The sequence below is a fragment of the Telopea speciosissima genome, chromosome 5 (assembly GCF_018873765.1).
Source record: "Telopea speciosissima isolate NSW1024214 ecotype Mountain lineage chromosome 5, Tspe_v1, whole genome shotgun sequence".
Classification (NCBI taxonomy): Eukaryota; Viridiplantae; Streptophyta; class Magnoliopsida; order Proteales; family Proteaceae; genus Telopea; species Telopea speciosissima.
In genome coordinates, this window is record NC_057920.1 from 2,263,084 (window position 1) to 2,277,367 (window position 14,284).

At 41.4% G+C, this 14,284-nt stretch overlaps 1 protein-coding gene across 1 annotated transcript; it reads right to left on the reverse strand.

The window, feature by feature from the left end:
* Positions 1-3,698: 3,698 nt before the first annotated feature.
* On the reverse strand, positions 3,699-5,564 carry LOC122660885 (protein SHORT-ROOT). Its single transcript, XM_043856137.1, has one exon. The coding sequence runs from the start codon at positions 5,486-5,488 to the stop codon at positions 3,701-3,703; it is 1,788 nt and encodes a 595-aa protein (XP_043712072.1). The 5' UTR covers positions 5,489-5,564; the 3' UTR covers positions 3,699-3,700.
* Positions 5,565-14,284: the final 8,720 nt, after the last annotated feature.

A 14,284-nucleotide genomic window follows, 5' to 3' on the forward strand; every position in this document is an offset into this window, starting at 1 on the left:
AATGGTGAAACTACGGGGTGTTCTATTATTGTTTCAAACACCAAGAGTGGTGCATGTAATTTGCTCTAAAAATAAAAAATAAATGGAGAGATAGACAAAGACTTAAGTTGTGTTGGGTATTTATTCCTACAATAGAATTTGGGTCTAAATGCATTCTTAAATCTTTTTTTTTTCTCAATTTATAATGTGTTCTAGTCCCAGAATCTATTTCGAAAATGTATACCAAACATAATAACCTAAATCAGAAACAAGGTTTAAGTCCCCTTTGAATAAAATTTTATTTTAAAATTCTATTATTCAAGTCAGTTCTAGATTTGCAATTCTAGTATGAATTTCCAAATCGCAAAATCAAGATCCAATATATATATATATGATACCTGCAGAATTGCTAGAATATGGAATATTATAGTACTGATCATCCAGCGCCACGCCCCCACATGCCTCAGCAGTGGGGGAAGGGCGAAGGAATAGGAAAGCATGATAATGGAGTAGTAGTAGTTCTCAATTAACGAAAGTCCTTATTGTGCTGGAGGTCCCTATCAAAGGAGACTGCAACCGCAAGCAACTCCATGCATGAATCATCTAAACCACTTCTATATATATATATATATATATATATATATATATGGAATAGCATTTTAAATTATGGTTCATTCATGGCATGCATGGCCTCATGGGTCTCTTCCCCCCTTCGCGTGGGACGCTGGAGTTATTCACCATAATTTTGACATGTTTTTGTTGTTACAAAATAAATAAGGATTTATTGAATTTTCCTTCACCCATGATGAATGAGGAATTCCTTAATCCTAGGCAGTGATACCATTGGATGAGTACACTCTAAAACCCCATGTGAGAGAGAGAGAGAGAGCGAGAGAGAAGTCTTATCGAAAGAAGTAAGTTCCCACTATATATGTTTCCTTGTGGGCCAAAAAGAGCCACTCTCTTTCTGTCTCTCAGCATTTCCATGAGTGCTTTGCGGGGCTTTTCTTTTCTTTCTTGTTTATTAGTTTTCATTTTCATGGGAGTTTAATTTATATGCGGGTGACAGTGGTGGGGGCCCTTAAAAGACAATGTAGACATTTAAGCCTTTGAGAGTGAGACCAAAGGCCCAAGAACTTATAAAAAGTAAAGGGGAAAAGTATATATGGGCCAAGGTTGGGCAATTCGTTCACTTTTCGTAAGTAAGGGGCATGCATCATTGCATCAATGCGGGAATGCAGGATGGTCTGGATATCTTTTCATAGAGAGTGGAGAGAAATAGACTTATGATTGGCACACGGCAGCCCGGCAGTGTATCCAATCTTTTTTCGAAAAGTAATAAGTGGAAGAGGAAGGCCGGTGATGGTATTGTAATAAAAAAAATTTAAAAAAATAAAAATAAAAATGGAGAAAGAGGAAAGGCAAAGAAAGCTGGGCCAGTGAGTAGCCCACATCAGTCCTCCGCCCGCGTGCAGTCCACTAATCCCTCTCGTTGCTAATGACCAATTAAAGTCATCCCTTTTGTAAGATTCCCCAAAGCACCACACCCCAACTCATGGCCGTCCTAAGATTCGATGGCTCCTCCATTAGATAACGACGGCCCACTTTAAAATTTAAAAAAAAAGAAAAGAAAAGTAGAACGAGATTTCATTAATTAATCCTTATAAATAATAAGAAAAAATAACTTTTTAAGGGGATTTTTAAAAAATATATATATATATTTTTATTAGAAAAAATGAATCTAAGATTAGTTCAACTCAACACCTAACAGTTAGAACCCCACTAATGGGAAGCAGTAGTGGGCGGGGCAGGGCATGCATGCAGGGGATCGAACCCTTGGTCAGATATAGAGTTTGATTGCGAGTGAGTGTGCTGCATACTGTGGCTGCTGTTGCTACTTTTCCTCCTTTGAGCCCACTAGCCATTGACACGTAACTAGTGAGTGAGTTAGCATAAATATGGTAATATATATAGTACGGTAGTACAAAAGAAGACCAAAGCCTGCACTCATTGACCCCATAACACCCCCCCCCCGGCCAGGCCTGCCGCCTGCACAATAATACTCTTCAATTGCCAATTGACATGCACCTCTACTTCATCTCACTCTCTCGGATTTCCTCTACCAAAGGGGTGGTCGGACGGGGCATCATACAAGAGGGTAGGTGGTCATTTCAAGGGGGGGGGGGGGGGAGATCATATAGTCACAACGGGTGTTAGTTTGTGGTACTTGTAGTGTGCCTGTTAGTTCTAAGCCTGCACTGCTTAGTTAGACCAATTATTAAATATGTTGGGCTCAAACCTTAATTGAATAGATTCGTTTTTGGTGTGAGGGTCTAGACCGGTGGTCACCTAATCAGGACGGACTGCCTAAGAGCCTAACTATAACTAGATTTGCCATTATATGGATGAATTTGATGAATCAATCTAAACCTTTACCATCAATGAACCTTTTTGCATTAGTTTTTTTTTTTTTTTTTTTTGATAATGACCTTTTTGCATTAGCCAAGTGTTCAATTCGTACACCATTAAGCTCTATACTTAAACTATTATCTTGGTAATATAGGATTTTGAAAATTGAAATATATTAATTACTAGCTGTTTAAGGTCTCTTTAGAAGAGGTAGATGACTCATTAGCCAGTTTAAGGTCTATTTAGACCCATTAAAGATTGGTACCTAACCGTCCTTATTTATATATATATATATACATATATAAAACGTCCAACATCTTGATTAGCTTTCAAATGAAGATGCTTCAGTCTCAGCCACCAAAATGGTCCACCACCCTTCATTTTCGTTAGGTATATATATTTGATTCTTTTCTTTTTCTCTCGATCCACTTTGATGTTTTGGATTAGATGGGAACCGATTTAGACGTAAATCTCTCTCTCTCTCTCTCTCTCTCTCAAAAATGAACGGCCCAAAAATAGAACAAAAACAGCAGCGATAGAAAACAGTGTGGATGTGAATGTATTGCTTTGCTTTAGTTGTATTCATGAATTTCAAGCAGCAAATTAATCAATCAAACCTCTTCCATAGTTATCCCCACCCCTCACCCCAAAAAAAAAACAAAAAAAAAACACAATCTGGCAATCTCCGTTGCCCCTAGCTAGCTAGCTAGCTACTACATCTTTAATTTCTTTAGTCGCCAATCTGCCTCGTCTAATAAACTCACTACATTAATAGTACTACGTACGTAGTAGATAACCCCAGGAGATACCGAGAGAGAGAGAGAGAGAGATGAGTTGATACTTTAATTGAGATCGAGATGCATGATGATTATTCCATCCATGCACGTGTAAAGTCAAAGGCCCTCCCTCCCTCCTCTCTTCCCAACAGTCCAACACACACACACATACACACCACAGATTAATGAGAGTCTGATGAGTCGAGTCCCTATGGCCGGCCTGGCCGATGGGCCATGCTGATGATGCTGCTGGTCCTCCCTCGTCCACTCTGTAGGGTAGGGCGTCGTCCTTGGAGGTGGTGGAGACTGGAGAAGGTGTTGTACGTAAGTTGTCACTTGGGATTTCACTTGATTGTGGATGCTGATCAGGAATTGATCGATCGATCATCAGGTAGCAGCTAAGCTGACACTAACAGGCCAGAGGAGATGAGGATAGAGCCCTATAGCTAAAGGAAGGAATTAAGGAGAGAGAGAGGGACGGAGAAGGTATTAATTAATTAAAAAGAGTCTGTAAAAAGTGAAAGACAAAAAAGGTACTAGGAAAAAGGCCTCCAAGCGCTAGCCCAGACGACCGGCTGGTCTTTCCAAGCCAAAAATATGCCGGCGTCGGAAGAGACAGCAGGTGTTGTAGTAGTAGTAGTAGTAGTCGTCGTCGTCGTCATTGACCAGCAGCCCTCCCTGTATCGCCTCAGCAGCGCACGCACGTCATCTGACACGTCATCACTGAAGGGGACCGGGTTGAACCCGGCCTCCCTCATTCGACGAGACCAGCGAGCGGCCGACTCACGACTCTCGCTGGATTGGGCGGGTGGGCAGGCCAGGAGGTCGACCAGTGCACGCCCTGCGCCCCGCTCCAGCATGAGCCTTTCGTTGCTGGTTCTTGGGAACGACTCGTCCAGGGACTCCAAGTACACCCTGAACCACCTTACGCACTCCTGGAATCCCCTGAAGAAGTCAAACCCCTCCTCCTCCATTCCAATTCCAACGCTGTCCAGCTCAGCCTCCTCCTCCATCACCGTCACAATCTTCGGCCTCAACCTCTGGAACGCCGCCAGCACGGCGTCTCTGCGATTCTCCACCGCCGCCACGGTGTGTAAGGTGCCCACGCAGTTGATGGCTAGAGCCTCATCATCCCTGAGGTCCAACTCCGCCACCAAGTCCATGTCTGACAGGTCTCCTGCGTGGTGCACCGTGTTGAATTTGAAGGGCACCCCCATAAGCCTCGCGAACTTCTCCATTCGGTTTCCTATCTCTTTCATCACCTTCTGGGCGGCTGCTGCGGCCGAAGAAGACGATGCTGCACCACCACCACCAGAAGCAGCAGCCGCCTTGTTGGCTACGACGGTGGTGAGACGGAGGTGAGGGGTCTCATCGGTGCGGGTGGCCAGAGCCTCCAGCAGGGTGGGCCACTGAGTGCAGTAGGTGTTGCTGATGTCGACTATGTGGAGCTTGGACTCGCCTTCCAGAGCCTCCAAGATTGCACCGTTGCAGGCAACGTGGCCGAAGGTGGTCCATGGGCTCACTTCCTGAAACTTGAGCACCATCTTCCTGGTGGACTCGAAGGAGCAGGTCTTCTCCGAGGCGGACGTGAGAGTACGGTAGCAGCGTTCCCCAGAGTCTGTCATGCGGCAGAAGAGTGCCTGGAGGAAGTAGGAGGCAAGCTTTTGGTCGGTATCGCCGTAGGGGGAGCTCAGCTCGTTGAGCATCCACATCAGCTGCTGTACGCGACTGCTGTTCTTGTCGGCGATGGCTCTGGCCGTTTCCATGAGCAGGTTCGTCGCCCACTTGTCGGAGGCGAACCCTTGCAGATTGAGGTCTGGTGCTGGGGAAAAGCCGAATTCCGCTGCGGCGCTGCTGCTGCTGGGTTCCAAAGCTGCAGCAGCAGCATGATGACTACTAGAGGCTGTAGTGGTGGTGGTTGTTGGAGTGGCAGTGCTGTGCTGTTGTTGTTGTTGTTGTTGTTGTTGTTGTTGTTGTTGTTGCTGCTGCTGCTGATGATGATAAGGGAAGAAGTGCTTGGAAGAGGAGGAAGAAAAGTCGTCCTCATCCATGTAAAAGTTGTTGTTGTTGTTGTTGCAGCATTCTTCCTCTTCTTCTTCTTCTTCGAATTCTTCTTCTCCTTCTCCTTCTCCTTCTGGTTGATGATGATGATGATGATGGTGCACGTAGTGATAATTATGGGTGTTGAAGTTGTTGTTGTTGTTGTTATGTCTAGAAGATCTGGAGGTAGTGGTGGTGGTGGTGGAGGTTCTAGTACTAGTAGTAGTAGTGGAGTTGAAAGACTGGTCGGATTGAAAACTAACTAGCCTAAACAAGGTATCCATCCATGCATTTAAACACAGACGATGACGACCCACATCAATAATATCTCAAAACAAAACTTAACGCTGGAATTAAAGAAACCTTGGTTGGTATGAACCTTCCTTCTGCTTGGTTTTGGAGTAGAGGAGGAGAGAACATGATCGAGGAGATAGATATGGGGGTCTGTCTGTCTGTCTGTCTGGTTTTTCTTTTTCCCAAAGGTACAGGGTACTCTCTCTCTCTCTCTCTCGTTTTTAATAGTGGAATGAAAAGAAGATGAGATTTTGATTAAAGGAGGATCTTGAGGTCGGATCCATTCTTGTAGTAGTAGTAGTGGTAGTGCTCTTTAAACTTTAAAGTTGGTTTCTAGTTTTTAGTTTTTTTAGTTTTTTTTTTTACACACTCTCACACTCTCCCTTTGTTTGTCTCTCTCTCTCTCTCACACACACACACACACACTAATTTAGTTTAAGAGCGAGAGCACCGTTGGCTCCTCATCATTCACTTAAATTTTCTTCTACCCCTCCAATTCCTTTTTTTTTTTGTTGTTTTTTAAGTTATTGTTGCAATAATCGATGAGGAATAAGTGAGAGTTCTTTTTTTTCTTTACCTAGTTATTCTTTAGGGGTTGCTTTTTAAATTTATGATACCTTGACTGACTGATGTTGGTCTTCCCGTTAAACTCTCCTTAGAAGTTGGCCTCCAGTACTCTTCACTCCTGAGGAGTACAGGGACCATTTAAGAAATAACGGAATTAAGAATGAATGGTTTCTGACGAGAGAGAGAGAGAGAGAAAACAAGGAGAGTGGTCAATACAAGGGTTGGTTGGTTGGTTTAGTGTCTACCCTAGTCAGTCATAAGTGGGTGGGAATTTTTTTTCTTCTTTTTAATTAATATTTGTAAAGAGAAGGGGAGAGAGAGAGAGATGAGTGGGAGCAGGCGTGCCAATTGGGTTTTGGGGGGAGAGAGAGAGAGAACGTCAAAAAAGCTGCCGGCGTGCATTATCATCATCAAACCCACCATCACCACAACCCCCAAGAGAGTTACACAACAGCGCAACACATACCTTTGCCTCCTAAACCCTTTCCAAACTCTGTCAAAATTCCCCTACTTTTTCCCTTTCTATACTACTGGAGCCCATACATCTTTTACCCAGAAAATTTATAATAATTAGAAAAAAAAAACCCATACATCATTCATGTGTGAAGTGAAGCATATGATAATGTTTTATATATATATATAGTCTACTTGACACTACCAAATACCTAAGAACTGTATCGATCTTTTCTTTTCATTAAAATAAAATGCATCTTTTTTTAATTAAGGGGTTGCAGCTGCTGCACTCTCCTCCATCTCCAACAACTTTCCTTTCTCTAGAACCAAGGGAGGAACCTGCAACTGCATGCTCATGCCTACTCATGGTGTTAATACTTGATCCATCCCCAACATTATTCACTCTACACTCATTCTCACTCTCTCTAGTGTAGATCACACACTCAATATCGCACTCCATACTGCACAATCTATATATTAATTCCATTTGCTACTCCCACATGCATGAGAGTATATATACATACATACCCCTTAGGGATGTAGAGTATAAGAGTGTCTAGGTAGGGTAGGCTCTTTTCCAAATTACAACCCTTAATTAAGCATGTCCTCGACCAGTAGGACTACTCGCTCAGATATATATATATATATATATAGCATGCCTGGCCTGCCTGCAACTGTAAGAAGAAAGCCATTACCCAAAAGCTAATTACAAAATAGTTGTGGGTCTTGAATATTGATCTTGTGGATAAAGGGAGGGAGGGAGGGTGGGAGGGTCAAATTCTTTTGAATCTGGCATGGATGCATTCACAGCATATATTATATCATTGTAGGAGTTTAACAAGAATAACCTCTATGTATATATATATATATATATATATATTCTCTAAACCATTAAATTTTTTTAAAACCAAGGTGCGTGTACAGACTAGAGAGAAAGAGAGAGAGAGAGAGAGAGAGGGTTTTTGTTTGTTATTGTTGGTTTCCTTGTTCAATCATTAGAGGGGAAAATTCCCTGTTTGGACGTGTTGTCCTCACTACTCTTTTATATTTTCTCCTACTGTTATGTTATGTTGAGAAACCGATGATCAAATGTGAGTACTGTTGTTGTATTATTAGATTTGCCCATTTTCTCCCTCTCTCTCTCTCTCTCTCTCTCTCTCTCCCCTTTTCTCTTCTAAAGTACTGAGTGCCCGCCCCCCACCTCCCACCTCCCACCATCACCCCACCCTCAACACCAAAAATTGTCATGAGTGAGCGAGCGAGCGAGCGAGCGAGGGCTAGTTGTGCCATGCTTAATTAATTAATTAGTGCTTTCCATCCATCCATCTCAGCAGGTTTCTTATTTGTTGAAAGTCAGAAACACCCTTTAGTGTTCCCTAGCACCCATCCTCGCTCCTTCACCGTGGCTCGAGGAAAACTCGATCGTCCCAAGTTTGCAAGAAAAAAGATGGACACGATAGGATGATCTGATCTGATCTGCTCAGGCCTCACCTCACTATCTCAGTCCTTTACTTTGTCACGGGCCTAGCTATGGGCTTGGCTTACCCCATTTTACGCAAGGATTAAATCCATTGGGCTAGCCCATTAAGGGTACAAAGGCCCACATTCTAGGAGATTCTACTTATCCATGAGTTCTCCACACACAGTAAGAAAATAGATCGAGAAGACTCTAAAAGGGAAGCAAGCTTCTAGATATTTAGAGAGTTAGTAGCAAACACAATATCTAGCAGTTGAGAAAGTTGTAGACAAATTCTTTACCCATTATTATTAGATCAGGGACACATTTACAAATCTTAGCCATTCCTCTATAATTAAGGTCTCCAATTGCAAGTATAAATAGATAGGGACTGGCCTCCCTCATTTGAAGCAACCATAAATAGTTGAGCTTTCTCTAATCATTCCAAGCTTTCTGAGATTCATTACTTCTTGTTCACGTACTCCTTGTGTCATAGTAAGGTTTGAGATCGAGTCTTATAATACACGAGAGAGAGACAGAGAGAGAGAGAGAGAGAGTGTTAGGCTGACTTGTGTGGAAAATTGAGAGAAAATAATAATAATAATACCTCCTTTTTCTAATCCTTATTATATGCATGGTTGGATGGTGTTTAGCAAGTAATAAAGGAAAACAAAAGAATTTTGGTTTGGGTGCTTCCCATCCATCAAAATAAAAAGCCAAATTAAAAATACAATTAAAATAGCAGAGTGGGGGTATGATCGATATGATATGATCTTGGGAAGAAGATGTGGAACCGATGACCTCACTCTCTTTATTTAATTCAATATAAATTGATTCACTAGCTGATTGATTTGATTTATTATCGGGTGATCAAAATTAAGTAGACCTTTTGAATATGAAACGTTATAATTAATTAATTAATTAATTAATAACCCTCCATGCTTCCTAACCGCAAAGATGAAAATTAATTAATTAATGAGAAATAAAAATTGAAAAAGATAGACATGATCCAAATGGAAATTTTCTTATCTTTTCTCTAAACTAATTAAAAGCTAGAAGAATGAATGAATAATTTGAAATGATAAAATGAATAAGGAGGTGCGTGCGTGCGTGGGTTGTGACGAATCGATTGGGTTTGTTAATGGTTGCCCTTTACACGTACGAATTGAATTATGTTTTAATTTCGAAGGAAGAGTGTCTAGTGAGTGTAAGACTCCTCTCCTCTCCTCTCCTCTCCTGGGACCTCTGGGAGTTCATGGCCCCACCACCGCACCGGTGCTTCTTAGTGGGGCCTCCCTGCCTCGGCATCACAGGTTTTGATTCAAAGGGAACCTCTGCTTTAGGATCTTCTTGGCCACACACAGGCTCTATCTCTATCATTCGTTCTTGATCGATGTGGACGGTAAATGGATGCATGGATTGATTCTCACCCGATCTAATCATCTTCAAAGCAGCTACTATTACTACGTACGTACGTACGTATGTGATAGATTCGACTCCAGGGCCCTGGCTAAAGGCTTATTACGATTTGCTTTTCTAATATTTGTAGGTCTATAATTAACTTAGCTTGGTATGCCATTCATTAATGCTACTTTCAGCTGTGGTATACCCTTACTTTTTTTTGCTCTTCCTTATCATATCGAAGGTGGTAAAACGGGCTGGCGAAAGCAGTTCTTGGTTTCCGATAGAAAGACCCACAATATCTAGGGCCAAAAGATCAAGCGTTATCTATCTAAGGGAACTCAGGTACAAATCCTTAATGATCTCCAGAAATTCTTTCGATTGACAAGAAGGATCGATCGGTTACCCAAAATGAAATTTTCTGTTACGTGAAATCTTAGCCAAAGTATGATCTCAGTCATCAAAGCAATGTTCTGTGGATTTTTGTTGCTCTTCATAGTGCTTTCGGACTAAAAGGTTTCATGTTACATTATTTCGAACTTCTTCGATCATTTCAATTGCAACCTTATAATGCAATTGCATTTTCTACTCCAATTGCTGATTTATCCACTAGGTCAGCCTGATCGATTGGTTCTTTGCACCTAGTTTTTGTTAGGGTTAGAGTTTAAGCACAAGGTTGCTTAAAGCATTACACCCTGAGTATCTAGTTTGGAATACCTAGACTGCTGCCTCCAGCTAGTATATATAGGGAAACTAGGGTTTAGGTCAGATGGACTAATTACTAGATTGCCCCTCACAGCCTGGGCATTAACACAAGTAGGATTATATTAAAACATATGAAGAAATATTACATAAATACCCTTACAGTTTTGGTGTAGCAGCTATATTTTGATTCATCCTCTTCTTCCAAGCCTAGTTAGAGGAAGAGTGAAGAAAACATCAAAAAGGAGATTGAGATGGAGGATGCCTTTTTAGGCACCTATGTGGCCATTAAAATAGTTGTCATTCCAGTACGTACATATAAAGACAATGGAAGTCATCCATAGGTTAGTTTCTTTCTCCTATTATTTCAATGTCCCATTAGAATCATTAAACCCACCTCATTATTCTATTAGGATATATTCTCAAGTCTACACATCATCTTTTCCGTTTGCGTTTAAGGGAATGAATGGGAGGGAGTCGGGGAGCTATGAGTCGACGAGAAGGTTCTATTCTCTCTATTTCTCAATACCTTAAACTTCCAGGACTTATAAGGAGCATTCTCAATAAGATAAGTGATTACCTCATAAGGTCTCGTAAGATGGGCCTAAGTGCCATCAGATCAAGTTGGAAGACTTCTTTAACCTTCATTACAACATTTTCAAGAATTGTAAATATATCCATAAGTGGAGTCCCATTAACCCAATTATATCGCTAAAAATCACAATCACCAGTGCCAATTAACCATCTATGTTGGGCTAAAACATTCGGCAACACGATAGCTATGTCTTTTCAAGTGACTCTATCTACCTACGGAAAGGAAAGAAAGCTATTGCCTTATTGCCTGACTAAACTGTTCTTTAAGGGAAGGGCTACAAGGAAAGAAGAAAGTCCCATCTTTAAAAGTAGATAAGCTAATCTTCTCTTGTCAAGTTGAGTTGAGTCTATCCTGGTAAAAGTGACTTACCATTCTTTAAGGGGAGGGCCGGAGGGAAGGCCTAGCTATATACACATACACCTGCCCAGCAAAGTTGCCTACAAGAGACAAAATCGAAGGGAAAGCTAGTCTTTTTTCTAGTCTAGTCAAGATAGCCTTTTTGGGTTAGAGGGACTAACCTACTCTCCGCCTTTGCAAGCACACGCTCACAGGCGGGTAACTTCGCACCTTTGGTAGGCAGATGTCATAGACTTGAATGCAAAACGAAAGCGAGATCGTACCTCTTTTTCTAGGCCTGTTTGGGCATATGGTTCTCACGGAAGACCAAGTTGGTGAACTGTGTGATGGGAAACCTTCCTGCATGATTTGTAGAGCATTGGATTAGAATAAGAGGTTCGCCACCACGTGCCTCAGCATCAAGTCCATTGTAATACCCAACCTAGAGCTTGAACTTGACTTTGTTGGTCCTACACCTGCACTTGAAGGACAGTTTGAGAGTATAACAGACACAACTATTGATTCAAAAGCCTTATCTTGATGCACCATGCACCATCTTTTCTTTCTCTTAGCCTTAGAAGGCTATAGTTTTTTATAAGAAGTATCCTACAAGATCTCATTTTTGCTGACTAGGATAAGATGGCCTGAAAGCACATGGAAAACTAAGATTTTGATAGTTTAGACCAAAGGTATTGCTCGAAATCGGTAGTCTCCTGGCCCATTTGGAAAATGAGGGCAACCACTAGGTTGCCAGGGAGACCAATTGAATGAGAAAGCAATTAGGAATGAGGTAGTTAGGGGCAAGCAGGCTAACTGCTTTTACAGTCCTGTTTTTTTTTAAATGAATCCTTGGACCTTCTGAAATAGGTGGGAGGAAATATGCATATTTTGATGGACATCGATCCACACAACCAAAAGTTCTTTCGGCGGTCTCTAGGAAGATGAAAAACAAAAAATAATTTTTATTATATATCCATTGGATTCTCATGTTTCGAAGGAATTGTACATATAGGGATTTAAAAAAGAATCGATCTGATTCAAATCATATTCCCTTCCCTTTCTTTTCTTACGTTGTGCTCTTTCTCTCATGTTGACTTTGGGGTCAAGAACTCCATTTGACCGGCTATCACTAGTTGCTAGCCCTTGCTTTCACCATTTGTAGGTTCGCACCAACGAATCCCAATTGGTATAGGCAGGCTCCAGAGTCAAGCCATTGAGGTCTTCTTTTTTTTTTTTTTAAAAGCTTTCGCCTTCTGCTTCTTCTCCACTCACTAAAGCATGTCCCCAAAGCCTCCTCTTTGTTCATAGTCCTGTCCTTTCCTCCCGGTGTTGAGCATAAGCCAACTACTTTTTTTTTTTTTTTATATTTCTTGCCTGCTCAAGGCTATGGCATCTCACCGATTCTATCCGAAAGGGTGAGTTGATGCTAGGGTCTTCTCTTACCGTAATTGCTCGATTGTTAACCAAGCTAAACCATTCTCATCGCCCTTCTTTCGTAAAGAATATTCATTTGTGCATGGAGCGGTGGAATTACTTTCTTTCATCGCTGACTTTCTAAGATCTAACCTTTCGGTCCCCTACTTAAAACTGGCAAAGCTGATTCGCACTACTAATAGACTACTGTAGATTCTATTCAAAAAACGCTACTTAATTCTGCTAGTCTTTGTCAATGTTAGTAAACTAAGTAGGGCCTAAGGCCACCTGCAAATCCGTAAATCTAAGGAGCATGCCACCAAAAAAAAAAAAAGATGGTCCCTCTGGAATGGAAGAAAAAAATACGTCCCCATCATGGTGAAACTCTCCCTGTGATCGGGATGGGGTAATGCCTCCCAGTCGGGGGGTGGATCGAATAAGAGTTTCCTTAGGTAGCCACCGACATACAGTTATCCTTTAACTTTTGTGCTTGGTGAAGAAGAAGCGAAACTTAAAGGGAAGATCTTGAAATTAAGTCTATCTACTCACTGGTTTATCCTGATACAAAGCGTATCTTCCTTCTTGAGATGATTGAATGAATTTGTATTCCCAATGTTTGACCATCAAAACGAAAGACAAGGAGCAAGAAGTAAGCTTTAGCGAACCTATGGGAGGTTTCTTCCATGTTTCACAAGTCGAACCTACAGATCATCTTGTTTCTTCTGAACTAATAAATCTTTTTTCTCTTGAACCAACATATCCTATCGTTTTTCTAGAGCTAACAGTTTCACCGATGTCTCCTGAAACAACATAGCAAGTTTCTCTCAATCCCTTTGTATATGCTCATATGAATCCAATAAGGAACCCTTTGAATAACTTACATTTTCTCTATTACTAATCTTTTGTATACCTTGGTGTTCCTAACCGTCCACTCTTTTTTGTTTGATCCTTGATATGGTAATACATGCAATAGTAAATACTCCTTACATTTGATCTTTTGCACCTGCTTCAAGCCCCAGTGAATTTTTTTTTTTTTTTGGGTAAAATTCAAGCCCCAATGATTAATCAATCAATATTGGGATAAATAGTTTCTACTGCTTTACTTAGGCATACTGCTAGATAAATAGGCTAACACACCCATGCAACCAAACAACAGTTGATCGTAGACCACTGCTACCTTGACTCTGTTAGGGGTGCATACGTTTTTTGTTGCGCATGCTAACACGTCAAAGCATGCCATTGCACAACAATGTGAGCGATGTTGCTTCTTTGGTCTACGATCACCTAGGGCGCAGAAGCGAACCTTTGGCTCACCTTGTTTTGACGTCCTCTAGGGTTTTGGTTTTAGGGATTGGATGGGCTGATGGATGTGATCAACGATGGCCCTACCTTTTATAGATTTTGTGTGACATGTTAGATGTCAAACTCTGAGAGTAATAGGATCCATCAAACGAGTTGCCCTGTTAGTGCTGGTTCGGTACGAACGAAGAAATTTTAAACAAAAGGATCAGAGCTCACTGATAGGAAAGGAGAGAAAAACAAAGCAATGCCAAGAACTTCATCAATCTATTGTTCATAGATAGACGAAGCTCTCTCATTTTCATTTTGTGCCAGATGCAACAAAAGATGAGTCCTTTTCCTTCTTGCGAACCACAGGAGTGCAGCAACCAGCACCACAATGTCTTGTGCGACTAGCTTCAGGTGTTGAAAAACTCATTGATTCCCGAAGTCAAGCTACTATATTAATTTTCAATCCCAACCATGGTGTACTTAACCTAAGAAAAGCTGGACAACGTTGGTGGTTAGGCAGGCCCTCCATTGTTCGTGGTGTTGCAAAGCGACAACAACAGTTACTTGTGCAGT

Bases quoted from the DNA above. Each gene is read 5' to 3' on its own strand.
- LOC122660885 (XM_043856137.1), bottom strand. From the start codon at position 5,488: ATGGATACCTTGTTTAGGCTAGTTAGTTTTCAATCCGACCAGTCTTTC.